Source organism: Mastigoproctus giganteus, chromosome 5 (genome assembly GCF_048544385.1).
Source record: "Mastigoproctus giganteus isolate SK-2022 chromosome 5, ASM4854438v1, whole genome shotgun sequence".
NCBI classification, from domain to species: domain Eukaryota; kingdom Metazoa; phylum Arthropoda; class Arachnida; order Uropygi; family Thelyphonidae; genus Mastigoproctus; species Mastigoproctus giganteus.
Window position 1 is genome coordinate 119,318,015 of NC_143579.1, and position 27,544 is coordinate 119,345,558.

The 27,544-nt window shown below is 38.0% G+C and overlaps 1 protein-coding gene across 2 annotated transcripts in view; it reads right to left on the reverse strand.

Annotated features, from left to right (window-relative positions):
- SMC3 (structural maintenance of chromosomes 3) overlaps positions 1–27,544 on the reverse strand; it is a 616,656-nt gene that overhangs the window by 516,752 nt on the left and 72,360 nt on the right. For both annotated transcript variants that reach the window (XM_090374164.1, XM_090374163.1), the window contains exons 7-8: positions 6,045–6,277; positions 5,883–5,943 (exon numbers count right to left, since the gene is read on the reverse strand). In XM_090374164.1, the coding sequence (XP_090230290.1) occupies positions 5,883–5,943; positions 6,045–6,277 (294 nt within the window). The remainder of the gene's footprint in view (positions 1–5,882; positions 5,944–6,044; positions 6,278–27,544) is intronic.

Here is a 27,544-nt window from a genome sequence, read left to right on the forward strand (position 1 = left end):
ACATTTTTGAGCATTTTTTGGGGTTTTTTCCACTCCAGAAAACCAAACGGCAGACGGAATATCGAAGTGCATTCTAGATCAGTTAGAAATACTCAAAGGAAATATCACAAAAACTGGTTGCTCAGACATCTGATGGCATGTGTAATGAAAGGCAAGAAAGAGGGGAGTTCAGGCAAAAATAAAAGAAGTATACAAAAATGTGCATACCATCTGAATCTGATGATGAGAAATGCAGCAAGTAGTACCCGAGATTCAAGAATATTCTTTTCGAACCTCATATCGATACCAACATTTTTCTTGAGATCACCACAGCATCTCTCTGTTCTCAGAAAGCATATGGACAGCTGTGTTGCCAGACCTTCCCTTACAATTTCTGGCAGAGTTGAAAGTGATTCTTGAACTGTTCTATTGGAATAAGCATCAGCCTGGAAAACAAGATGCAGGGTATTTCAGAGACTGCTGGGAGTCATTGTGTGGTACAAATAAATACATGAGTTGTGTTAGGGTAGCTAAGAATAGGAACAGATACATATATACTTGCAAATACACCAATGCTAGGAATTTGGTAAATAAATTTGATGAATTTGAGGTGCTGGTCAAAACATCAAAGGCAGATATTGTTGGGATATCAGAGACATCATGGTGTCACACAGATATAAGGAATGCAGAACTGGAATTTGGGGAGTACAAAGTGTACAGGAAGGATAGACAGGATAGGAAGGGAGGAGGGGGTTATGATATTAGATAAAAAACTCCAATTCCAAGGAAGTGCAGCCAGTCGACATCACTGGACAGTGAAGTGTCGACTCAGTTTGGTGTGACATAAGCACTGGGAGATCAAAATTGAGAGTAGGAGTGTATTATAGACCTAATGACTCTGATGAGTATAATAAAAAACTGTACAGGGAAATAGAGTGGGCCAGTAAATCAGTCAGTCTTCTAATGGGGGATTTTAATTTCCCGGATATTGACTGGAATTTGTGGGTTGGTCACTCACACACTAGCAAGGCTTTTGTGAATTTATTGGATGATTGTTTTCTACATCAGCATGTTAGGGAGGGAACTAGAGGGAGTAATACTTTGATCTGATTATCAGTAGTGATTCTTCATGCATTAAGAATCTGTAGAAAAAGGAACTACTAGATGACTGTGATCACAGGGTGCTGAAGTGGGATTTACTCAAAGAGGTAACTACCATCAAACGTAAAGGGAAGGGTTATTGCTTTCGTAAAGGCTTCTTCGGTGGTCTGAGACAGTATTCAAATTCTATATGGTAGGACCAACTGATGATGTTACCAACAGCAAATTCAAAATGGAAGGCATTCAAAGAATTAATCTTGGAAGCTACTAGGGTTTATATACCAACTAAGAAATATTGTTCAACATTTAGGCCTAAATGGATGTCAGATGAACTAATGAGACGTGGCAGGGAAGAAAAATGCATGGGATACATACAAATTAACATGTGACACAGAAGCCTATGATAGATATAAGCTGGTCTGTAACCGTCACAAAGGAGATTTGGCAGGCAAAGGCAGATTATGAGAAATCTTTGGCAAAGGATACAAAGAAAAACAGCATAGAGTTCTATACCTATGTAAACTCTAGAAGGAAAGGGATGAATCAGATTGGTCCACTGCATATTGATGGTTCAACTGTTGATGATCCTGCTCAGGTGGCTAACAAGCTAAATGAGTATTTTGCATCTACATTTACACATGAGGAGTTATTCAGGGAGGGGAATGCCAGAGGTGTATTCAACTCTGGCAGTAAGGTACATAATGTTGTAATAATAGAGTAAAGTGAGGAGAAATTGTTGAAGATAAACATAAGAAAGGCACCTGGGGTGGAATGGAATCTATCTAGTTATATTAAAGGAAGCAGAAAAGGAAGTGTGCAAACCCTTATCCATAATTATGAGAGCTTCCTTGGACTCAGAAGAGGCACCCATCAACTGGAGATATGCAAATGTGACCCAAATCCACAAAGGAGGATCAAAGGGAGACACATGTAATTCCAGACCTGTTAGTTTTACTTCTGTTCCAGGGAAATTACTGGAGGCACTGGTTAAAGAAGCACTGCAGGATCATCTAGACAAACTTCGGTTATATCTCGGACACATTATGGTTTTGTTAAGGGGAAGTCTTGTCTGACCAATTTGATTGGATACTATGATGTGGTCACAAAGGAAAAAGTTAACTATAAAAGTTAACTTTGATATTATATATTTGGATCTTAGAAAGGCTTTTGATACTGTTGCACATGGAAAACTGCTGCACAAATTGGAACAGTATGGCATTGGAAGCAAATTGCTGCTATGGATAAAGGGATGGTTGAGTGGGAGAAGACAGAGAATGGTAATCAATGGACATTGCTCTTCGTGGACTAATGTTATTAGTGGAGTCCCTCACGGTTCAGTGTTGCGTCCATTGTTGTTTTCTGTATTTATAAATGATATTGATGATGGTATATCAGGCTTAATGTCCAAGTTTGCAGACGATACGAAGGTTGGCAGAGTTGTTAATGACACTAATGACGGTACACTGCTGTAACAGGATATAGAAAAGTTGAGCAGGTGGGCTGAGGGGTTACAACTGAAGTTTAACATTGACAAATGTAAAGTACTGCATATAGACAGCAGTAACCCCAGAGTTGTTTGTTTGTTTGTTATTTGGTTTTTAGGAGCATTAGCAACTAAGGCCATATTGCTCCGGGGATATGCGGTGGACATTCCCTGACCTTTCCGCATCATCCGTATTTGATGGTGACGGGCTCGAACCCCGGTCTAAATCAAGAAGTGTATGCTACGCACTGCTGCTCCTTCCCACCTGGCTACGGAGGCGCCACCCCAGAGTAATGTATCAATGTGGTACTACACTGACAGTGGTAGAGAATGAAAAGGATCTGGGGATAATTGTGCAGACAGATATGAAGTTTTCTAAGCAGTGCAGATGGTCTGCAAGTGGCTTGTCAATGATTAACAGGAATTTTTCTAGCAGGGATAAGAAGGCAATTATCCCCTTGTATAATGCAATGGTCAGGCCACACCTTGAGTACTATATACAGGTTTGGAGGCCTTATTTTAAGAAGGATGTAGAGCTGTTGAACGAGTACAGAGAAGGGCAACAAGATTAGTGAATGGAACAAAGGGTTGCTCTTACGAAGAAAGGCTTAAGTTTTGCAGATTATAGCGTCTAGAGACTAGGCTCCTGCGAGGTGTATAAAGCCTTGAATGGTTTGAGCATGCTCAATGCTGATGGGATTCTTCCTCTTGTTCAGAATAATCATCTGAGAGGGCATAAATTCAAATTGAGGAAAGACAGTTGTAGAATAGATGTGTGGAAGTTTGCGTTTAGCCAGTGGGTAGTTGATAGGTGGAGCAGACTTTCATCTTTTGTTGTGGAAGTTGATTTGAAACGAATGGAGGGGTGAAATTGGAGAATTTTTTTTTTTTTTTTTTTTTTGGCTGATGCTGCATAAGCTTGCTTTCTTGCATCGTATGCCTCTACTAATGCTAATGCAAGATGGACCTTCATATGCACTGTGAACAGCGTTTTTGAAATTCTGAATCCTTAAAAAAGTGCATGGAGGAACTACAAGCGACAGCAATCGTAGATAAGATGATTTTAGAAGCAACTGGAATTTTGCACATCTTGAGTAACGAAAAATTCCAGTTCGGGTTAGAACTGTTCCATCAGATAATGCTTCACGTGGAAGTTATTTATAATTAAATGCAATCTCCAGAAATTGAAGCAGTTAAAATACATGAATATATAAGATACTTTAAGAATGCCATTCTAAAAATCAATAATTGAATGTACTGTAAAAATCCTTCAAAAACTCTCATGATTGAAGTGAAGGGAGTATGCGACTACATAAGTGTTGACATAGGTGAGAGATATTCTTTTACAAAGCAATTAATTGCTGCTAAACTGTTTAAAGAGGAGAACTTTATTATTTTTCGTATGAAAATACCCATGGAAGAGGTACAGGAGATTACTGAGGCTTATCCCATGATTGAAAGAGAAAACTTCTGACAGAATTACAAATTTTCTATAGCGGACATGATCTACACAATTATTGCAAATTAACTGACTTGCTGAAATTTATCTCAGAAAATAATCTAGCCGAAGTTCTTGGTGAACTTACAAATCTCATAAAAGTTCTTTTGACCATTCCGATGACTACTTCAGAGCCCATTCAACATTAAAAAGAATAAAAACATTTTTAAGGAGCACTATGAATCAGGAAAAGCTAAATGCTCAAGCAATGCTTTCAATAAAGAAAAGCTTGGTCAACAGTGCACCAAATTTGAATGAAAAAGTTATTAATGTATTTTCAACAAATAAAAACCGAAGAATGGATTTTGTTTTTAATAAAAGTTCAAGTCTGTTAATGGTAAATGTCTAGTTAATGTTTTATAGTATTTTTAACTTGCTTATTATTATTACTGTGTATGTCTACATGGCTTATCACCAAGGCAATTTAATGTAACTTTAAGATGCAGCACCCCCCAAACATCAGAGTCACAAGCCGCCACTGGCTTAATGTCAACATTTGTAGATGTTACAAAGGTTAGAAGGGTGGTTAACAACAGTAACGAAAATATGCTACTGTAAAAAGATTTAGAAAAATTTGGTCGATGGACTAGGAAATGGCAGTTGAAGTTTAACAATGACAAATACAAGTTACTGCATATGAGTAGCAGTAATCGCGGAGTAACTTATCAACTGTTTTCACTTTCTACTACACTCAGGGTAGCAGAAAAAGACCCTGGGGGTAACTGTGCAATCAGATATGAAATCTCTGAGCAGTGCAGAAATGCTGTCAGGAGAGCTCATGGGGGTTTTGTCAATGATATACAGAAATTTGCTAGTAGGGATAAAGAGGTGATTATCCCGCATCTAGAGTATCGTATACAGGTCTGGAGGCCTCACTTTAAGGATGTAGATCTGCTGGAATGGGTGCAGAGAAGGATAACCAGATTGGTGAAGGGAACAAAAGGATGTTCTTACCTAGAAAGGCTTCAGTTCTGCAAATTGCAGTGTCTGGAGAGTAGGTACCTGTGGGTGATCTGATTAAGGCCTTCAATAGATTGAGTAAGGCTGAATGTGAAAGGCATTCTTCCTCTTGCTGAGGAAGAATGCCATTTCACATTCAGCTACATATATGAGGGGCCATAAATTTAAGTTCAGGATGGATAGATGTGCAGAAATTTTGCTTAATCCAGCAAGTGAATAGGCTTCCATCTGTTTTTGTAGAAGTGGATGTTTCAAATAAATTCAAGGAAGAATGGACAAATTCTTGAAGGGTAAGAATGGGTGAAGTGTGTATTGTTTTTTTTTTTTTTTGGCCTGATGCTATAAGCTTGCTTTCTTGCATCATTTGCCATTACTCTCTCTCTCTCTCTCTCTCTCTCTCTCTCTCTCTCTCAAACCAAACAGGTGCATAGAACAAGATGTATGGCTTTAGAAATAAATTAATAATCTGGCAGCCAGCAGACTTTCAGTCATGAGTTAATAGGACTATAGTATTAACTTGTTTCAGATGAAAGTCTGCTGACCACTAGACAGAGAAGTCATATGTACAAAGCTTCCAACAGAGTTGCAGCAACTTTAAACTATATAACATTCAACTTTAATATAATCAATTTTGCCAATTCAGCATCCAACTGCACTATTCAGAGAATAAATTTGTGTATCAGAGTGTAATAACTGTTTCACAAAAAAAAAAAAAAAAAAAAAAAAAGGGATAAAAAAATAATACAGTAATAAGAAAAAGATGTCCGGATTTTGGATAATTCAGTTTCTGGACAACCAGGTTTTAGACATTCTACCTGGATCTTTAAACCACAGAAGTACAGGCACTAAAGCAAAACTTACCTCTTCTAACTTTTTTCTTGTATCTTTCAATTCATGATCATATATGGTATACTCCAGTGATCTAAGAACAAAAAAAAAAAATAAATAAATAAAAACAAAAAATTCTATTCCAAGGATAAGATGAAAATATTTTTCGCTAAAATATGAAATGAGACTCCTTACCTCCTCATCTTATCCCATTTTTGATATTCTTTCAACTCTTCTTTTTCTTCCTCTAATGTTTTTAGTCGATCTTCAATATATTTTAAAAGATCCTCAATTTTTTCTCTTTTTCCTTCTGTTTCTCTCAAAATTGTCTTGCTCTCCTCTCTTCTTTCATCATAAACTCTGGTACCAGCAACTTCCCGCAGAAGTTTCAATCTCTGTGAATCAGGTGCTGTTGCCATTTGATTAATCTAAATCAAGAAAAGAACAGAATAATATCACAAATTCTGTTATCTACTGAATATTCTATATTATATTTTTGCATAGCATACATCCAGATGAGGTAATTTATCTGAATTTTAGCATAACTAAGCTGTCAGAGTTGCAAAAATTTTGATATGACCTAAGTGGTAAGACTGCATCACACTTTTGATAGGTTGATAACATATAACACTCAAATTCCTTAGATGCAACAAAATCAGAAAATTTTTTTTTTTTTCTTCTTTTTATTTGAAAAAATTGTATGTGGTTAAGTGCGAGGGTACATAAGTACAAGCACTATCAGTGACTGTGGTTCAAGCCTGTGTGACTACTAAATGCAGTGATTTTCTTGTATCTCTCTCTCTCTCTCTCTCTCTCTCTCTCTCTCTCTCTCTCTCTCTCTCTCTCTCTCTCTCTCTCTCTCTCTCTATCTTGTGAACTCCTTTGATTTCAGAGATTTACAAAATAGGGGGCATGGTTTTTGGGAGTTAAGTATTGTTTTTATGAAACACTTTATTAATGATATATGGACAAAAATATAGAAACACAAAAACATTGGTTAAAATTATTTAACCAATTTATACACAGAGCATATTTTATTTCACTGTTTGGGATTAAATGTATTGGAAGTATATATATTAATTTATAAATATATGTTTTTAAAATTTTATGTCAAATCCATTTGTTTGCAATCGTTCTGAAAGGATGGGGGCAAGAAATTTATGAAATATTTTAAAGGGAGTGTAAGGTATAAAGAAGTTTGGGAGCCTCTGCTTTCACCTTATGTGGATCATCCCAGTGTATAAACAGAAAATTTATTTAAAAAACAGAATTTAATAATGTTTTCACATGCACTGCCATATTCCCAAAAATAATAACCCACAAATTGTATTCATTCATGGAATTTAGCTTCACTGTCACTTCAACACAAATTGTGTTGTCATCATAAATGAACCACTAGGTGGCAGTGATCACAGTGTGCTGAAGTGGGATTTACTCAAAGAGATAACTACCATTAGGGGTAAAGGGAAGGGTTATTGCTTCCGTAAAGGCGACTACGATGGACTGAGACAGTATTTAAATTCTATACAGTGGGACCAACTGATGATGTTACCAACAGCAAATTCAAAATGGGAAGCATTCAAAGAACTTATCTTGGAAGCTACTAGGCTTTACATACCAACTAAGAAATATTGTTCAAGGTTTAGGCCAAAATGGATGTCAGATGAACTAATGAGGCATATGGCAGAGAAGAAAAATGCATGGGATACATACAAATTAACACATGACACAGAAGCCTATGTTAGATACAAGTTGTTATGCAACCAAGTTACAAAGGAGGTTAGGCAGGCGAAGGCAGATTACGAGAAATCCTTGGCAAGGGATGCAAAGAAAAACAGCAAAGAGTTCTTTACTTATGTAAACTCTAGAAGGAAGGGGATGAATCAGATTGGTCCACTTGATATTGATGGGTCAAGTGTTGATGATCCTGCTCAGGTAGCTAACAAACTAAATGAATATTTTGCATCGACATTCACACATGAGGAGTTACTCAGCGAGGGGAATGCCAGAGGTGTATTCAACTCTAGCAGTAAGCTACAGAATCTTGAAATAACTGGGAGTAAAGTGGAGGAGAAACTGTTGAAGATAAACACAAGAAAGGCACCCGGGGTGGATGGGATCTATCCAGTTATATTAAAGGAGGCAGCAAAGGAAGTAAGCAAACCCTTAGCCATAATTATGAGAGCTTCCTTGGACTCAGGGGAGGTACCCATAGACTGGAAATGTGCAAATGTGACCCCAATTCACAAAGGAGGATCAAAGGCTGACAAGTAATTATAGACCTGTGAGCTTAACTTCTGTTCCAGGAAAATTAATGGAGGCACTGGTTAAAGAAGCACTGCAGGATCATTTAGACAAGACTTCAGTTATAGCTCAGACACAGCATGGTTTTGTTAAGGGGAAGTCTTGCCTGACCAACTTGACTGGATACTATGATGCAGTCACAAAAGAACTGGATGCAGGGAATAACTTTGATATTATATACTTGGATCTTAGAAAGGCTTTTGATACTGTTGCACATGGAAGACTGCTACACAAATTGGAGCAGTGTGACATTGGAGGCAAACTGCTGCTATGGATAAAGGGGTGGTTGAGGGGGAGAAGACAGAGAGTGGTAATCAATGGACACTACTCATCGTGGACTGATGTTATTAGTGGAGTCCCTCAGGGCTCAGTGTTGGGTCCATTATTGTTTTCTGTATTCATAAATGATATTGATGATGGTATATCGGGCTTAATGTCCAAGTTTGCAGACGATACAAAGGTTGGCAGGGTTGTCAAGGACACTACTGACACTATGCTGCTGCAACAGGATCTGGAAAGGTTGAGCGGATGGGCTGAGAGGTGGCAAATGAAGTTTAACATTGACAAATGTAAAGTACTACACATGGGAAACAGCAACCCCAGAGCAACGTATCAACTCTGTGGTACTAAACTGACAGTGGTAGAGAATGAAAGGGACTTGGGGGTGGTTGTGCAGGCAGATATGAAGTTCTCTGAGCAGTGCAGACGGGCTGCAAGAGTAGCTCATGGAGTATTGTCAATGATATACAGGAATTTTTCCAGCAGGGATAAGGAGGTGATTATTCCATTGTATAAGGCGATGGTCAGGCCACACCTAGAGTACTGTATACAGGTCTGGAGGTCTCATTTCAAGAAGGATGTAGAGCTGCTGGAACGAGTACAGAGAAGGGCAACAAGATTAGTGAATGGAACAAAGGGGTGCTCTTACGAAGAAAGCCTTAAGTTTTGCAAATTACAGTGTCTGGAGACTAGGCACCAGAGAGGTGATCTGATAGAGGTGTATAAAGCCTTGAATGGTTTAAGCATGCTCAATGCTGATGGGATTCTTCCTCTAGCTCAGAAAAATCACCTGAGAGGGCATAAATTCAAATTGAGGAAAGACAGATGTAGGATAGACGTGCGGAAATTTGCCTTTAGCCAGCGGGTGGTTGGTTGGTGGAACAGACTTCCATCCCCTGTGGTGGAGGTTGATAGCCTAAATAAGTTTAAGGCTCAGCTGGACAGGTATTTTGAACGAACAGAGGGGTGAAGTGGAAGTGGGTTTTTTTTTTTTTTGGCTGATGCTGCATAAGCTTGCTTTCTTGCATCAAATGCCTCTACTAATGCTAATGCTAAAGTCAGTATAGCTTTTCAGTCAGAAATATGAACAAAACAATAGCTTAACACAGAAACATTTACAAGCAGCATTATTTTTTAATTTTTAATTTAATTTTTTAATCTTTTCTTCATAAATAAATTTCATGATAGCAAGCATAAGAATTTTTTAAATCTGAAGCAAGTTTTCTAGTTCGGTTGAAATTTGAATCTTGTAACTCAAAAATCTCAACTGCTTTTCTATGTGTTGAAAAGCTTCGTCAAGCCCCTTGAGAGTGAAGGAAGGAAGAGCAGTTTCAGCTTAATTCTTCTTCTTCCTCAGCTTCTTCACATTTTGCCATTTCAAGGTCTTCATCTGTGATCTCTCCATTTGGTACTTGAAGATCAGTGACGTCAATTGTAGAAACCTCAAGCTGCAATTTTAACGACCATTTCTGTTTCATTTTGTACAATCACTGCTGTTTGCTTATGATCTCATATTTTGTTTCCAATGAAATATGACAAGATAGCAAAAATGAAGAGCAACACAACCACTCTTTGTAATTTCGCCATGGTAACTGCTTTATTTATGTGAGTCAGCGAGATGCTCTCGTCTGTCTGGACGCACAGTAGCACTGTATTCTGCAGCTACGCGAGTGGTTTGGAATACCATATTAATTAATGTTTAGCATTTATTTATTGCAATTAATGTTCATATTTTTGATTTTGTTCATACTTGAAAAAAGAACTCATAAAGAACACACTTTAATATCTAGAGGAGGGGGGGGATAGTGTTGGATTTTATACTAATGCTTGACCTTTTACTAGTAGACTGCAATAGTCAATAATTTTAATCCTTTATAAAAAAAAAAAAAAAAAAACTGCCACAGCCAGTTAGAATCCATTCACTTCCCAACTGCAAACTAATTGAACCAACTTTTTCTTTTTTATCCCTTCTACTTCTGTTTTCTGGAACAACCTGCCTTCTTATGTATTTCAGAACTTCAAGTCTAAGGTCAAACAGGTATCCTCTGTCCTTCTCAACCTTCAACCCATACAATGTACTAAGCACTATTGGTTCTAATACCTAGTATTTGTGATTATTATAAAAACAATGGGAAAAAATTTCACAACTGTAATCAAATGTACATTTTTCCACACATTTGGCATTTTCTCTTTCTTCACTCTTGGCTTATTACCTAAATAAAACTGTTCACCACTTCACAACCAGCTGATGTAGCCATAATTTGCAAAATCAGTCCACACTATTATAAAGTTAAACTATTGTTGTTACACTATTACCTACGAGATCTTTATGCTACTAGCTAAAAGAAGATTAGCATTAGCAAAGGCACAAGATGCAAGAAAGCAAGCTTAATATAGCAAAGGCCAAACAAAAAAATAAAAAAAAAACCTTATTTCACCCATCCACTCGCTCCAAATGTTTGTCAAGTTCTGCCTTGAATCTATTTAACCTATCAACTTTTACAACAACAGATGGAAGTTTGTTCCAGCAATCAACCACCCACTGGCTAAAGGCAAACTTCCGCACATCTATCCTACAACCGTCTTTCCTCAATTTGAATTTATGCCTTCTCAGATGATTATTTTGAGCAAGAGGAAAAATCCCATCTGCATTGAGCATGCTCAAACCATTCAAGGCTTTATACACCTCAATCAGATCACCCTCACAGGTGCCTAGTCTCCAGACACTGTAATTTGCAAAACTTACGCCTTTCTTTGTAAGAGCAACCATTTGTTCCATTCACTAATCTTCTTGGCCTTCTCTGTACTCGTTCCAACAGCTCTATATCCTTCTCTTCTTAAAATGAGGTCTCCAAACCTGTACACTCAAGGTGTGGCCTGACCATTGCCTTATACAAGGGGATAATCACCTATTTATCCCTGCTAGAAAAATTCCTGTTAATCATTGACAAGCCACTTGCAGACCATCTGCACTGCTTAGAAAACTTCATATCTGCCTGCACAATTATCCCCAGGTCCTTTTCATTCTCCACCACTGTCAGTGTAGTACCACACAGTTGATTCTTTACTCTGGGGTTACTGCATCCCATATGCAGTATTTACATCTGTCAATGTTAAACATCAGTTGCAACCTCTCAGCCCACCTGCTCAACTTTTCTAGATCCTGTTGCAGCAGTGTACTGTCTTTAGTGTCATTAACAACCCTGCCAACCAACCTTCGTATCGTCTGCAAACTTGGACATTAAGCCTGATATACCATCATCAATATCATTAATAAATACAGAAAACAACAATGGACCCAACACTGAACCCTTGAGGACTCCACTAATAACATTAGTCAAAGAAGAGCAGTGTCCATTGATTACCACTCTGTCTTTTACCACTCAACCATCCCTTTATCCATAGCAGCAACTTGCCTCCAATGCTGCACTGCTACAATTTGTGCAGCAGTTTCCATGTGCAACAGTATCAAAGGCTTTTCTAAGATCCAAATATATGATATCAAAGTTATTCTTTGCATCCAGTTTCCTTTGTGACTACATCATAGTATCCAATCAAATTAGTCAGACAAGACTTCCCCCTTAACAAACACATGCTGTGTCCGAGCTATAACCGAAGTCTTATCTAGATGATCCTGCAATGCTTCTTTAACCAGCGCCTCCATTAATTTCCCTGGAACAGAAGTTAAACTAACAGGTCTGTAATTACCTGTGTCTCCCTTTGGTCCTCCTTTGTTGATTGGGGTCACATTTGCACATCTCCAGTCCATGGGTATCTCCCCTGAGTCCAGGGAAGCTCTCATAATTATGGCAAAGGGTTGGCTTACTTCCTTTGCCGCCTCCTTTAATATAACTGGATAGATTCCATCCACCCCAGGTGCCTTTCTTGTATTTATCTTCAACAATTTCTCCTCCACTTTACTCTCAGTTATTACAAGATTATCTAGCTTACTAACAGAGTTGAATACACCTCTGGCATTCCCCTCCCTGAATAACTCCTCATGTGTGAATGTCGATGCAAAATATTCATTTAGTTTGTTAGCCACCTGAGCAGGATCATCAACAGTTGAACCATCAATATGCAGTGGACCAATCTGATTCATCCGTTTCCTTCTAGAGTTTACATAGGTATAGAACTTTATGCTGTTTTTCTTTGCATCCTTTGCCAAAGATTTCTCATAATCTGCCTTTGCCTGCCAAATCTCCTTTGTGACGGTTACAGAACAGCCTATATCTATCATAGGCTTCTGTGTCACGTGTTAATTTGTATGTATCCCATGCATTTTTCTTCTCTGTCACATGTCTAATTAGTTTATCTGGCATCCATTTATGCCTAAATCTTGAACAATATTTCTTTGTTGGTATGAAAAGCCTAGTAGCTTCCAAGACTAATTCTTTGAATGCTTCCCATTTTGAATTTGCTGTTGGTAACATCATCAGTTGGTTCCATCGTATAGAATTTAAATACTGTCTCAGACCACTGTAGTCACCTTTATGAAAACAAAAACCCTTCCCATTACCCTTGATGGTAGTTACCTCTGAGTAAATCCCACTTCAGCACACTGAAGTGGGATTTACTGTGATCACTGCCACCTAGTGGTTCCTTTATCTGCAGATTCTTGATGCATGAAGAATCACTAATGATAATCAGATCAAGAGTATTACTCCCTCTATTTGCCTCCTGAACATGCTGCTGTAGAAAACAATCATCCAATAAATCCACAGAAGCCTTTCTAGTGTGTGAGTGACCAACCCCAAATTCCAGGCAATATCCGGGAAATTAAAATCCTTCATTATAAGACACTCTAATTTACTGGCCTACTCTATTTCTCTGCACAATTGCTCATTATACTCATCAGATTCATTTGGCCTAAAACACACACCTACTCTCATTTTTCCTTTCCCAGTTCTTATGTCACACCAAACAGACTCAACATTGCATTGTCCGCCCACATCAATTGTATGCACTTCCTTAGATTTTATGTGTTGCTTAACTAACAGCATAACCCCTCCTCCCTTCCTATCCTGTCTATCTTTTATGTACACATTGTACTCTCCAAATTCCAGTTCTGCAATGATTATGTCTGTGTGACACCATGTCTCTGATATCCCAACAATATCTGCCTTTGTCTTGATTAGCACTTCAAGCTCATCGAATTTATTAACTATACTCCTAGCATTGGTGTAAATGCAAGTATACAAGCACCTGTTTCTACTCTTAGTTACCCTAACACAGCCCATGTATTTACTTGTTCCACTATAACTCCCAGCAGTCCTGGAAATTCCCACTGCCTTGCTTTCCAGGCTGCTGCTCAATTGCATTTCAATAGAAGTAGTGCAAGAATCACTTTTACCTCTGCCAGCGGCTACTGTTAATCTATTAGTCCGTGTATCTCCCCAAGCTAGCAGGTTTCCGACCCACCTAACTCTGCCTCGATAGCATCAGCAAATATTCTTGCACCCTTTCTATTAAGTGTATCCCATCCCTGTAGAAGCAGTCTCTCCTGTTAACAAGCACAGACCAGGCTGAGAAAATTCTACCCCTTGAGCCTTGCACAATCTTTCCAGGACCGAATTGATCTATAATAACTATTTTATTGATCTATTTTAACTATTATAAAGTTAAACTATTGTTGTTACACTATTGTTGAAGTTAAACATAAGAAAGACACCTGGGATGGATAGAATCTATCCAGTTATATTAAAGGAGGCAGCAAAGGAAGTAAGCAAACCCTTAGCCATAATTATGAGAGCATCCTTGAACTCAGGGGAGGTCCTCATGGATTGGAGATATGCAAATATATCCCCAATTCACAAAGGGAGGATCAAAGGGTGACATGAATAATTACAGACGTGTTAGTTTAACTTCTGTTCTGTAAATAATACTGTCACAATACTCACAGTTTCACTTGCCGGACCAGGGTGATGGTCACAGGAAAGTGAAACCTCAGGTATTGCGATGGTATTTTATAGCACGGAGATTAGCATTTTACAGCATGTGCCAAGATTGTAATTAATCTCCATGCTATAAAATACTGTCGCGATACCGGCAGTTTAATTTTCTTGTGATCATGATTCTGGTCGAAAAGCCCAATCTGCTTCAGGGAAGTAACAAAATTTTTTAGTTTCTTAATGTTTCAGAGGATTCTTAATGTTTTTTTGTTTTCATAGTTGTTTTCAAAGTGTTAAAAGTATGGATTCATTATTTATTTGGTTTCAAAGCATTTAAAATGTTTTTAAAATACAGACATATTGTTGATTCAATGTATTTTGGGGGTCAGGCTTATGGTCCGCAGGATTCCGATTCCGTGGTACATTGGATCATTGATTCTGTCTACAAGGATGTGAAATACTTGTAAACTATTTGTATAGTTGATTCAACAACAGAGTATAAGCAATGAAGTGTTGTACGTCATCATATAGGTAATTCATCCTTTTCTTAACTAATTAGTATAAATAACATAGTAATAGTAAGCTCTTTTTTAATGTACAGTTAAAGGCCCTACTTGATCAAGGAGGGCCTTTAACTGTACTGTGCATGAAAAAAGTCATACAAAATTCATACAAGCTCCTTAACACATAATTTGTTTATAGTTACGAGGCCTAAATGGTTATCAAATGAACTAATGAAACTTGTGACAGAGAAGAAAAATGCATGGGATGCATATAAATTATCAAGCGACACAGAAGCCTATGGCAGATATAAGCTAGTCTGTAATCAAGTCACAAAGGAGGTTAGGCAGACGAAGGCAGATTACGAGAAATCTTTGGTAAAGGATGCTAAGAAAAACAGCAAGGATTTCTTTACTTATATACACTCTAAAAGGAAGGGGATGAATATGATTGGTCCACTTGATATCGATGGTTCGACTGTTGATGATCCTGCTCAGATAGCAAACAAACTGAATGAGTATTTTCCATCTACATTCACACATGAGGAGATTTTGAAAATGGCAAAAGGTTATCAAATTGTAGCAGGGTGCTTAATGGTTTTGTAATAACTGAGAGCAAAGTGGAGGAGAAATTGTTGAAGTTAAATATAAGAAAGGAACCTGGGGAGGATGGGATCTAACCAGTTATATTAAAGGAGGCAGCAAAAGAAGTAAGCAAACCCTTAGCCATAATTATGAGAGTATCCTTGGACTCAGGGGAGGTCCCCACGGACTGTAGATGTGCAAATGTATCCCCAATTCACAAAGGGGAATCGAAGGGTGACACGAGTAATTACAGACCAGTTAGTTTAATTTCTGTTCTGGGTAAAATAATGGTTGTTTGTTGTTGTTATTTGGTTTTTTAGGAGCATTAGCAACCAAGGCCATATTGCTCCGGGATATGCGGTGGTCATTCCCTGACCTTTCCGCATCCTCCGTATTTGGTGGTGACGGTCTCGAACGCCGGTCTAATCAAGAAGTGTGTGCTATGCACTGCTGCTCCTTCCCACCTGGCTATGGAGGCGACCATAAAATAATGGAGTCACTGGTTAAAGATGCATTGCAGGATCATCTAGACAAGACGGGCAGCAATAATTCAGAGACAGCATAGGTTTGTTAAGGGAAAGTCTTGTCTGACAAATTTGATAGGATATTATGATGTGGTTACAAAGGAACTGGATGCAAAAAATAATTTTGATATCATATACTTGGAATTCAAGAAAGCTTTTGACACTGTTGCACATGGAAGACTACTGTACAAATTGGAGCAGAATGGTATTAAAGGTAAGCTGCTACAATGAATAAAAGGATGGTTGAGTGGGAGAAGACAGAGGATGGTAATCAATGGGTGCTGCTCTTCATGGACTGATGTTATTAGTGGAGTCCCACAGGGTTCAGTGTTGAGTCCACTGTTGTTTTGTATATTTATTAATGATATTGATGAAGGTATATCAGGCTTAGTGTCGAAGTTTGCAGATGATACAAAGGTTGGCAGAGTTGTTAATGACAGTAATGGCAGTGTGCTACTGCAACAGAATCTAGAAAATTTTGGGCAGATGGGCTGAGAAGTGGCAACTGAAGTTTAACCTTGATAAATGCAAAGTACTGCATATGGGTAGAAGTAACCTCAGAGAAACGTACCAACTGTTTGTTTGTTTGTTTGTTATTTGGTTTTTAGGAGCATTAGCAACTAAGGCCATATTGCTCCGGGATATGCGGTGGTCATTCCTTGACCTTTCCGCATCGTCTGTATTTGGTGGTGACAGGCTCGAAGCCCAGTCTAATCAAGAAGCGTATGCTACGCACTGCTGCTCCTTCCCACCACCTGGCTACAGAGGCGCTCAAAAACGTACCAACTGTGTGGTACTACACTTAAGGTGGTAGAAAATGAAAAAGACCTGGGAGTAATTGTGCAGTCAGATATGAAGTTTTCTGAGCAATGCAGACAGGCTGCCAGGGCAGGTCATGGGGTTTTGTCAATGATATATAGGAATTTTGCTAGCAGGGAAAAGGAGGTGATTGTCCCTCTGCATAAGGCAATGGTTAGGCCACAGTTTGAGTACTGTGTACAGGTCTGGAAGCCTCATTTTAAGAAGGATGTAAATTTGCTTGAGCATGTATAGAGAATGGCAACAAGATTGGTGAGGGGATTGAAGGGATCCTCTTTACAAGAGAGGCTTAAGTTCTGCAAATTTCAGTGGCTGGAGACTAGGCACCTTTGCGGTGATCTGATTGAGGTGTATAAGGCCTTGAATGGGTTGAGCACGCTGAATTCTGATGGGATTCTTCCACTTGTTCAGATTACGAACCTAAGGGGACATAAATTCAAATTAAGGAAAGATAGATGTAGAATAGATGTGCGGAGATTTGCCTTTAGCCAGCGGGTGGTTAATTGCTGGAACAAACTTCCATCCGTTGTTGTGGAAGTTGATAGGTTCAATAAATTTAAGGAGGAACTGCACAAACATTTAGAGGGAATGGCTGTGTGAATTTTTTTTTTTTTTTTTTTGGTTGATGCTGCATAAACTCATACACTTCCTTTCTTGTATTCACATGCCACTACTACAATCCGAAAATTTTTGAGTTGTGTCACTTTTCTTGCAAGGGGTGCGATATGTGCAGTGACTTTTAAAGATGTACCGCTTCTGCATTCGGAAATCATGACATTTTTTGTCATTAGTCATTAGTGTACTTTTGTTTCAGTGGGGTGAACAAAATGGATTATGTGTGCACTGGTAGTGCAACATAGAAGTATATATATATTCCCCATGATTCTGTAATCAATTTTTGGGAAAGCTAAGAGAAATATAAAATTTCTATCCACTTCCATGGTGAAGGTGATATATACTGTACAGTATCAAATTTTCTTTACAGTTCCATTCAATTTTGTTTTAACAAAGTTTGAGTGTAGTTGGCTTTCGCAGTCTTTTCAAATTACAAAAGAAGTTACGAGACCCAATTCAGACTTCATCGCAAACATACTTCAAATTATTCATACTAAAATGCACATAATTCTATACATTATTATTCAGAGAATAGAAGAAACTTTGGAATACATCACATTTTGAATGATCCAATATCAAATTAACAAGGATATACCATAGCAGCTAATCAGATTATTTAGGCATGAATTTGTTTGTAAGAAGTTGGCAGGGCTACTTGTCCTTTCATATGTTTTTATGACCAGCAGGTGCATGAATAATTCTTCACTGCTTCAACAAGCTTTCAGATTATTTATTTATTGTTAAAAATATAACAACTCTGATTAAAATGTTCAGTAAAATATTACGCATTTCTTAAAAATGTGCAGCAAACTATTACACATTTCTTAAAAATGTGCGACGCACACTGCAGATTACACAGCACTACATATTCAAAGATGGGACGTATTTACATATCATCAGTTCTTTTCAAAGTGGGTCTAGTGCTGCATATGTGTGTGATTTCATGCGGCAACAGATCTTGAAATCTCACGCACTATCAATAATTTGCACTTCATATGGCTGCAGGTCACATCTCTTCTGCCAATAGTAAACAGCTATCACTGATTGGTTAAAATCAGCATTCTCAATAGATGTAATGCATAATTTTTCAAACAGTCCTCCGACTGTTGCTACTGACGGAACTCACAGTTATTATTAGCCATATGGTGCAAGGAAGCCTGCGGCTTATGCTGCACCAGCCAAAAAAATTTCTGAATTAGAGAGAGAGAGAGAGAGAGAATCACCAAAAAAGAGAAGAATGATGATATCCAGCTCAGGACCCTGGGTGTGCCAAGCTCATACTCACCAGATGTGAGCCCCTGGGGTTTGTGTTGCATGACAAAATAATAAATCATAGCATAAAGCACATTTACTGATGTTTATAAACATAGAAAAAGGGATACAGTGCTGATACTTTGTGATCACATGTACTGTACCAATGCTATATGATTGGATATCGAAACAAATTGTTAATCATGATGCTGCAAAATTCATATAAACAAATTTCCTCTAAACTGAAAGATATTATTTTCATAATTTTGCTATTAATCAGAGTTTCCATGTGTAAATTGTAGATAAAACTTATGGTTTCAGCTGTTAAACTATATTCCACACAGCATCATCAAAATAAGTTTAAAATTTCTACAGTTCTATTTTCAGTGCTATTCAGTTTACATCCATTTTGTTTAACAGTTCCCAAAAGGAGAAGGCTAACTCTTAAAGAAAAAGATGAAAATTATCAAATTAAAAGGGAGGGAACACAATTTACAGAATGGGCTTTAAATACAAACTAGGATTCAAAGGTAGTTAAGATGAGAAAAAAACAGATGACTGCTTATGATGTCAGCATGCTTGACCAGTTCTGCTCTGTTTGATTAAAAAACATTCTGGGAAGCATTAATTCAACAGCTGGCACTGGAGGCTAGTGGAAAACTGAAAACAAACAACTTCAAAACTTCCAATGGACAGCTCAATTTTAAACACTGCATAAAACTTCATTTAAAACCATAGGTGGCAAAGAAAAATCTGTCAATAGTAAAGGAAACAAATTACAAAGTAGTATTAGAAATTGGATAGCATCTGTGAATCATATAACAAAAAAGACATTTTTAATTGTGATGAAACTGGATTATTTTTCAGAGCTCTCCTAAATGATATATTTGAAAGAGTAAAAAATGTAGCGCTGGGAAAATCTCAAAAGAAAGGCTAACTATTATGTTGGGAGTGAATGTGTTAGAAGACTTCAAAATCCAACTGGTGATAGACAAGGCCAATAAATCTTGTTGTTTCAGAAGTGTAGATTTGTGTGTGTTCTATGTCATCTGGCATGCAAATATATCTTGGATGTTGGTTGCTGAAATTTGATGATAAAATAAGGACAGTCAAGAAATGTCATTTTATTTCTCTATAATTTTACATGACATCCCAGTCTCAGCCTTCAGAATGTTAAATTTGTTTTTCTAATCTATAAGTACATCAGTAGGTCAAGCATTAGACCAGGGATCATCCCTGACATTAAGAGCATGACATTAAGCACAGAACCCCAAAGGACTCCTTCTTGAACATATGCTTGAAAGAGAGCAGAATGAAAACATGCTGAAAAAAATCTGTTGATCAAAAAGTTCCAGATAAATTTTGGAAGATAACCTCAAAGACTGAGTTCATACAGATCGTGAAGAATCCCATATCGCCAGGTTGTGTCAAAAGCTTTTTCAATGTCAAGACATATCATCACTAACTATTTGTTCCTAAGAAATGCATTTCGATGTTTGTTTGAGTTATTCATGCAAGGGCTAATAAGGGCTGAAGTAAATATTGAAATGCACCACATTTCAATGTTTACTTCAGCTTTAACGTAAATATGAATGAAATGAAATCTCAGCCTAGTTCTTTGATAGTCATACTGATTTTGTCATAGAATGTTTTCAGTTTCTTTTGTTTCCCTAGAAACTAAAAACATTTTATGACAAAATCAGTATCACTATCAAAGAACTACGCCGAGATTTCATTTCATTCATATTTACTTTAAAGCTGAAGTAAACATTGAAATGTGGTGCATTATGGCCTTATTAGCCTTTGCACCAATAATTCAAACAAACATCAAAATGCATTTCTTAGGAACAAACAATTAGTGATGATATGTATTGACATTGAAAAAGCTCTTAACACAATCTAGCGATATGGGATTCTTCATGACCTGTATGAACCCAGTTTTTCAACGTGGCATTAATTAGTTTTCCCAATGTTTTTCCTAAACAGCTTAAAGCAATAAGCCAGTAATTTGTTGGATCAGATTGGTCCTTTCTTGGCTTTAGGAATGCTAATACAACAGAATGACACCAGCTGGCAGGGTAGTAATCCTCATCAAAGAATATATCAAACAGTTGTGGAAGAGCAGTTAGGGACTCTTAATTCAAGTGTCAATCGTGGCATAATAAACTACATCAGGACCTGCAGTATTATTCCTTGCCTGTTCAACTGCACTGTGTAAATCAATCATGGTAGGAGGTAAATAATATGGAAGCAAAAGTGTGGTATTAAAATTTAAATTACATTTTTCTATCTGTACTTTATGTAACTGAAAGACTGGTTCATATGCAATTACAGCTGAAAGTGTTTCAAACGTTTCAATTTCAAGAGGATCAAGGATTTCTTTCCCTTTTAAAAGTAGTATTGGAGTGTTATACGAGGGTATCTTCTATTAGTTCTGATTTAGCAGATGCATATCAGGCCCATGCTTCCTTCTTACTATTTCATCAATTCAATGTGACGAGCTTTAGCTCTTGCTTTCTATTATATTGTATCAGGTTAGCAGAGGTTGGATGTTTGTGAAATAAATTACAATATTTATTATTATTTTTTTTTTTCATCATTGCACCTCATTTTTTGGGTGGCACAAGGTTTTGACAGACAATTTAGGTATGGTGGATTCCGCAGCTGCCAAAGTTGGTGAGTAATATAATTTACAGCAGGGTCAATGGCAAGAGATGCAATAGTCCAAATATCTAAATCAGTGGTTTTCAACAGGGGTATGCCACGGCACCTTAGGGTGCTGCAACAACATTCCAGGGGTGTCACGTAATTTGGGTTTAAGTTAATTAAATTTATTTTTTTAAATGTATATATATTTATTTTATTATATGTAAAAAGGTGTACAGTATCTTTTTAATTTTGTGGTGATCTATAATTGATGTTTATTTAAAGAATAAAATTATAATATATATATATATTTTTTTTTTTTAATGAAAACCCCATACACGAGAGGTATTAGAACCTATAGTACTTAGTACTGTGCTTGGATTGGAGGTTAAGAAGACGAAAGAAGGTATTTGTTGACATTAGACTTGAACTTCTGTAGACTAATTTTCAGGAAATACAGTCAGTCCTCGTATAACACGTGTTTACACTACACGAATTCGATCATACACGATTTATAAATAGGGGAACGATATCTTATATAACACAAAACGAATTCACTTATGCATGATTCGCCTTTGTGTTTACAAGAAATGGCAGTCGAACGCAGAATCACCCCAACCGAACTCAACACGATAGGAACGAAGAGAGGATTCTGAAAATGTATTTATGTTTTTTATATCAGTGAAGGGGAAACACATTTCATCATAATAACGTAAAAACCAGCACAGTTCCAGCTATCGGTATAATCGCAAATGCAATTAGATCGAGTTTACTACCAGATTCCACTAGCAGAAACACAACGGGAAATTTTTTTTATTGTTTTCTGAAAGTAACCACTAGAAATGTGCTTTGGTAAAATGTGAGGTGTTAATCTCTGCCTTTACGGTGTTGTTTATTCAGGCGCTACACGCGTGCAGCTTTGTTTATGTGTATCAAGCTTGCCTCCTTGTTTTGTAATTGTGCTTTATTCCCTATAAATGAGTAAAATACTTAAAAGGTGTGAAAAAAAGCATCCTGGTGAAGACACTGCAGATTCAGAGAGAAAAAGGAAGCAATATAGATAAACAGAGACGGACTGGGTCAAAAATTCCTACCCGGGAAAATTCATAGTGGCCTTATACTATGGTTTATGGCCAAAATCACAATGGCCTCCGACCCACCAGGGTTTTCCAGGTAAGGCTTATGGCCAGTCCACCTCTGTCGATAGAGAAAAAATATGAAATTGTGAAACGCTTTGAGCAAAATGAAAGACCGTATGATATTGAACGTGATATAGACCTAAATGAGGCAACGCCGAGAATTACAAAGAATGCAGGGAAAATAAAAACAACTTTCATAGCAGGAACAACTCAAAGTGTAATTAAAATCCATTAGATTAAGACACAAAGAATTGGAAGAGATGAAACGGCTGTCATCTGTTTGGATAGAAAATCAAACAAAAAACAAGTTTGCTTATGATAGAAGCAAAAGCATTAGCAATATTTTATTTATGTAATAGTCGTAATAAAATACTTACGTATTTTATTACGATTATTTATTGTGTTCGGTAATGTTTTGGTTACAAATGTGTGTTCAATCTTGGGTGGTCGGCACCTAACCCTATTTTTCCCCATAGGACCTCTTGTTTATATTGCATGATAATTTTACATTGCATGAGGGTTTATAGGAACACAACTATCGTGCTATACGAGGAATGACTGTACGCATGAAGGAAGTTTGTTCAGGAAAACAGCAGTTGAATGAATAAACGAGGAAGATGAAAAGTTGGTTCTGGGAGTTTGAAGTTGGACAGTAAATGGATGTTGTCTGATGGCGGAAAGTGCTCAGACTGTTTTGAAAGAGAGAGCGGGAATTATAGAAGCCAATTCAGAAGAACAGTGCCCATGGAAGTATCTGTAGAAAAGGCATGCAGCAGAAACAGTACGTCTATGAGACAGTAAGTGGATAGACTCTGTTAGAGATAAGTCATTAATTAACCTAACTGCCCTTTTCTGAATGGGATCTAGAAGCCTGAGAGAGGTTTTGGGGGCACTGCCCCAGATGTGGGAACAATATTCCTTGGTAGGGCAGATTTGCAATTTGTAAAAAGTGAACAGCTGTTTGGAAGAAAAGTAACACCGAGAGCGAAAGAGAAAACCAAGTTTTTTAGATGCAGAGGAAGCAATATTTGTGCTTATGTCAAGAGAGAGAGACTAGAAGTCAGGGTAATCTCCAAAAGAGATATATCATTTTGCCTAGAAATCAGAGTGTCACCAAAGATAAGCATAGGAGCAAAAGAATCCTTTTTTGCGAGATATAAGACATGACTGAGTTTTAGAAGGATTAAAATCAACTAAGTTGTCTTTGCCTCGCTGGAGATCAGCATTTAAGGAATTGGTAGCAGATATTCAAGAAGTTGAAGCTGATTGAGCAGGGCAGAGTTTTCAAAATTGAAAGTGGAATGCAATGTGCTATCATCGGCAAAACTATGGATAGGATTTCAAGTCAATGGAAGAAGGTCATTAATATACAAGAGGAAAACAGTGGGTGAAAGAACTGAACCTTGAAGGACACCAGCATTAGTGGAGAAGTTACAAGACAGAGAGTCATCTACCATCACCCTCAGTGAGCAGTCAGAGAGAAAACTGGTTAACCAATTACAAAAAACAGTAGGCAAACCATAAGATGACCACAGGCGGCATTGAATAGAACGTGTTGGGAATGGTGGGAGATGTGTTACCAAGATCATTAATACATGAGTTGGAAGAAAAATGGGATGCTAGTAAGTCAGCTTTATCCTTGGCTGAAGTGACACCAGAACCATCTGATTTTGACAGAGGTAGGAGCAGAGATGGGCAAACTTTGCGGCCCACAGCTTTGGTAAGAGACCAGAATGCTCGGCTACCATTAGGGAAAGAAACAAGTTTTCTACTCTTAGCCTGTTCAAAATCTAGTTTGGACTGATTATTAACTACTTTACAATTGTTGCGAGCTTTGGTGTAGGCAGAAAAAGAAACTGAAGAATTGGAAACAAGCCAATTACGATGTGCAACATTCTTCTCTTGAACAGCCTTAGCACATTTATTGGGAAACCAAGGTTTAGATAAAGAACGAGATTTTAAACTGGAGTGTGGAATAAAGGATTCCATTCCTACAACAATAATTTCACTGACACGATCTGAGCAAACATTGACATCAGAAGTTTAGAAACAGTAATCCAACCAAGGAAAAGAAGAAAAGAAATCTTGCAGATCATCACATTTTGCATTCTTGTAATGCCAAACAACACAAGGTGGGAAATAGCCATGAGATAAAGGCTCCATTGGAGGGAAGAGACAATCACCAAGTTGTGATCTCATGTGCCTAAAGGACCACTCACTTCGACCGTGTACTTAGAAGGGTTGTTTGTGAGAAAAAGATCAAGTGTGTTGGCTGTATGGCTAGGATTGTCCAGTATTCTTGTAGGTAAATGAACAATCTGTGCAGGGTCATTAGTAATTGCAAAAGCCTCAGTCTTGACCAGCTGGGTCGGTGTGACTAGAAAACAGAAGCTAGCTGGAGTTGTGAGCATTAAAATCACCAAGGAAAACTACCTAATTGTTAAGAAAGTTGGACTGGAGAAAGTCAAGTTGGAAAGAGAGGAAGTCAAAGAGTTCCAAGTGATTAGTGGAGTTGGGAGAATGGTAGAGGCAACAGATAAATTTGACAGAATGAGGTAGAGAGATTTTAAGCCAGAGAAGATCGAAAAGAGGACATTCCAAATTATTATGTCTCTGACAGGGAATATCGGAACGGACATATACACAAGTACCACCTTTGAAGCGAAAGGAATCATACAGTCAATAATTTGGGCAACTCAGATGAGCAGTAGTTGAATCAACCGATAACTGAGATTCTGTCATGGAAAAGTACATGGGGGTTTGGCAGATTGCAAGTGGAAATGGACAGAGTTGAGATTAGAATTGAGACCACGTATATTTGTGAAATGAACTAGGCAGTATTTGGGAGGGTTAGATCTTTTTGCAGATAAGCTTACTCTATCAGTTTGACAATTAATGGTGTATTCAATAGTAAGAAAAAATGGGGGCATGCTGCATGGGGGCATGTGTACGCCATGTTTGGATATGGCGTACACATGGTAAGAATATACCCAGATCCTTGACATAACGTGGCCTCGACAATGCCACCTGCATACACACTATTCGGACTCTCTCCAGTCACTAACTGACAGGTAGAAGTAGCAAGGTTATACACTAGCTGATCCAGAAGCCTCCTAAAGAGTTACCAATAGGTTCGGTCCGGTGTATTAACTAGCGGCTGGCCTGCAAACACCGTTTTAGAGCTGTACCCTCGAAATGTAAGGAAGATTGGATCTTGCCATGATGTTCATAATATCCTCAAAAGTCATCAGTCATACTGCATGATGGAAGAGATGGGTAAGGATTGACTGGAATTTAGCTCTAGAGACTAAACATGGGTTCCACCACTTCAAGCCTCCAATAAGCAAAGTGGTGATATTGCTCTGGTTGATAAGTCATCTAGTATTGCCTGGAAAACAAAGAGTGGCGGCAATGCTCCATGTGTTGTGGGCGCCACACCTCAACCTATGCTTATGTTGGTTCACACCTGGGTAGTCACCCACAGAATGCTTGTACATGGAGGTTATACCCAGGATTACTAACAGTCCCACCATCATGAAGGTGCAAGCAGAGGATTTGGCTGTTACAGACTGTCCGGACTTCATCGAAATTAGGTCCACTTACCTCCATGCATGATGCATGCTTTTCTACATAATATGTTGAGGTATGGTGGAGTAAGACAAATCTTTTCTACATAAAAAAAAAGACACACCTGTCAAAACACTGATTGATATCTAATCTAATATACAAAAGAAAATAGAAAGTGTAAGAAAAAACTATAACAAGTAAAACTGTGTGAATGTTGAATGAATGAAAATTATTATTAATTGCATGTTCTATCTTAGCCTCTTCATCGAACAGACTGATGGCTATGCAGGCCCTCAGGGGCCCATGGTTATCCAAGCTGATACCATGCTGTAGCTTTTCCTAGCTGACACTGGCATTAGGGTAACCCCCAGGGCTGCAAAAAGCACACTCCACCATAGAAATCTCTTTCCCTATGTTCTTTTATTCCTACCACCTGGGGTGGTTGAGTCTCCCCCCCAATTCCCTTCCCCCACCCTGTGTGGCCTTACCTACTTTTGCCTGGTTGCTTAACCCACCATCCAATTTCAACTCCCACCCTCTGGACCAGGATGGGCATCCTTTCCAGAGGTCCCCTTACTGTCTCTCCTTTTAAATCAGGCGTGTGCCTCAATACTGCCCCATCTGTTCTCTATCCATTTTATCCCACCCTTTTCCTATCTCCCCATTATCTCCTTTCGAATAAAAAAAATAATAAAAAAATTTTTTTTTATTGAAAAAAAAAAAAAAAAAATTGGAAACTACAATTATTGCTATCCCAACCATAACTCAAGCAATAACTGCTTCTACAGGTATTTGGAGGGATAGGTCTAAAGGGTATTGTGGAGGTTTACTAGCAATGCTTCTTCTGTATGAGTTATATTAGAGTCATTCATCTGTCATAGGTATTTGAGGGGTCAGATCTGTTTCCTGTACCATTTTCCTGTACACAACAGTTCCACTGAACAAATGTGTTCATTTTTATCAGGTGTGTGTCTGTATGGCTTATGTGATGTAATTTATTTGCACCTGTCTACCTTTGTCTTTCCCTTTTTGGGAATACTGGACTGCTGATGTCCATGTTCTCCTCTACGTGACTTTCAAAAAGTGGATCATGCTCGTGATTTTTCATCTATGTTCATGGTATCAGTACTGGATTTTTGCTTGTCCCTTTAAGAGCTTTTTGATTGCTCTACTGACTGTTGTTCATGGTGTATTTACCGAATTAGTTGCTGATTGGGTAGAATGGGTAGAATGTTCTTTTAGTAAGGAGAGGACTGACCGTCCCAGTCAGATATTGAAATGCTTGGAGGATCTGTCGATTTGGTCTGTATTGTTATGGAGTACAGGAGGATGACTCACAAACTTCTTTGCTTCTTGGTATGGTACCTTGTGTTCAACTTTGTACTTTTGAATTTCCTTTTCAAAATTGACTTTACTGTCATATCATTTGAGGTATTGCTCAAAACATCCAAGGCAGATATTGTTGGAATATCAGAGACGTGGTGTCACACAGATATAAGGGATGCAGAACTGCAATTTGGGGAGTACAACGTCTACAGAAAGGATAGACAGGATAGGAAGGGGGGAGGGGTTATG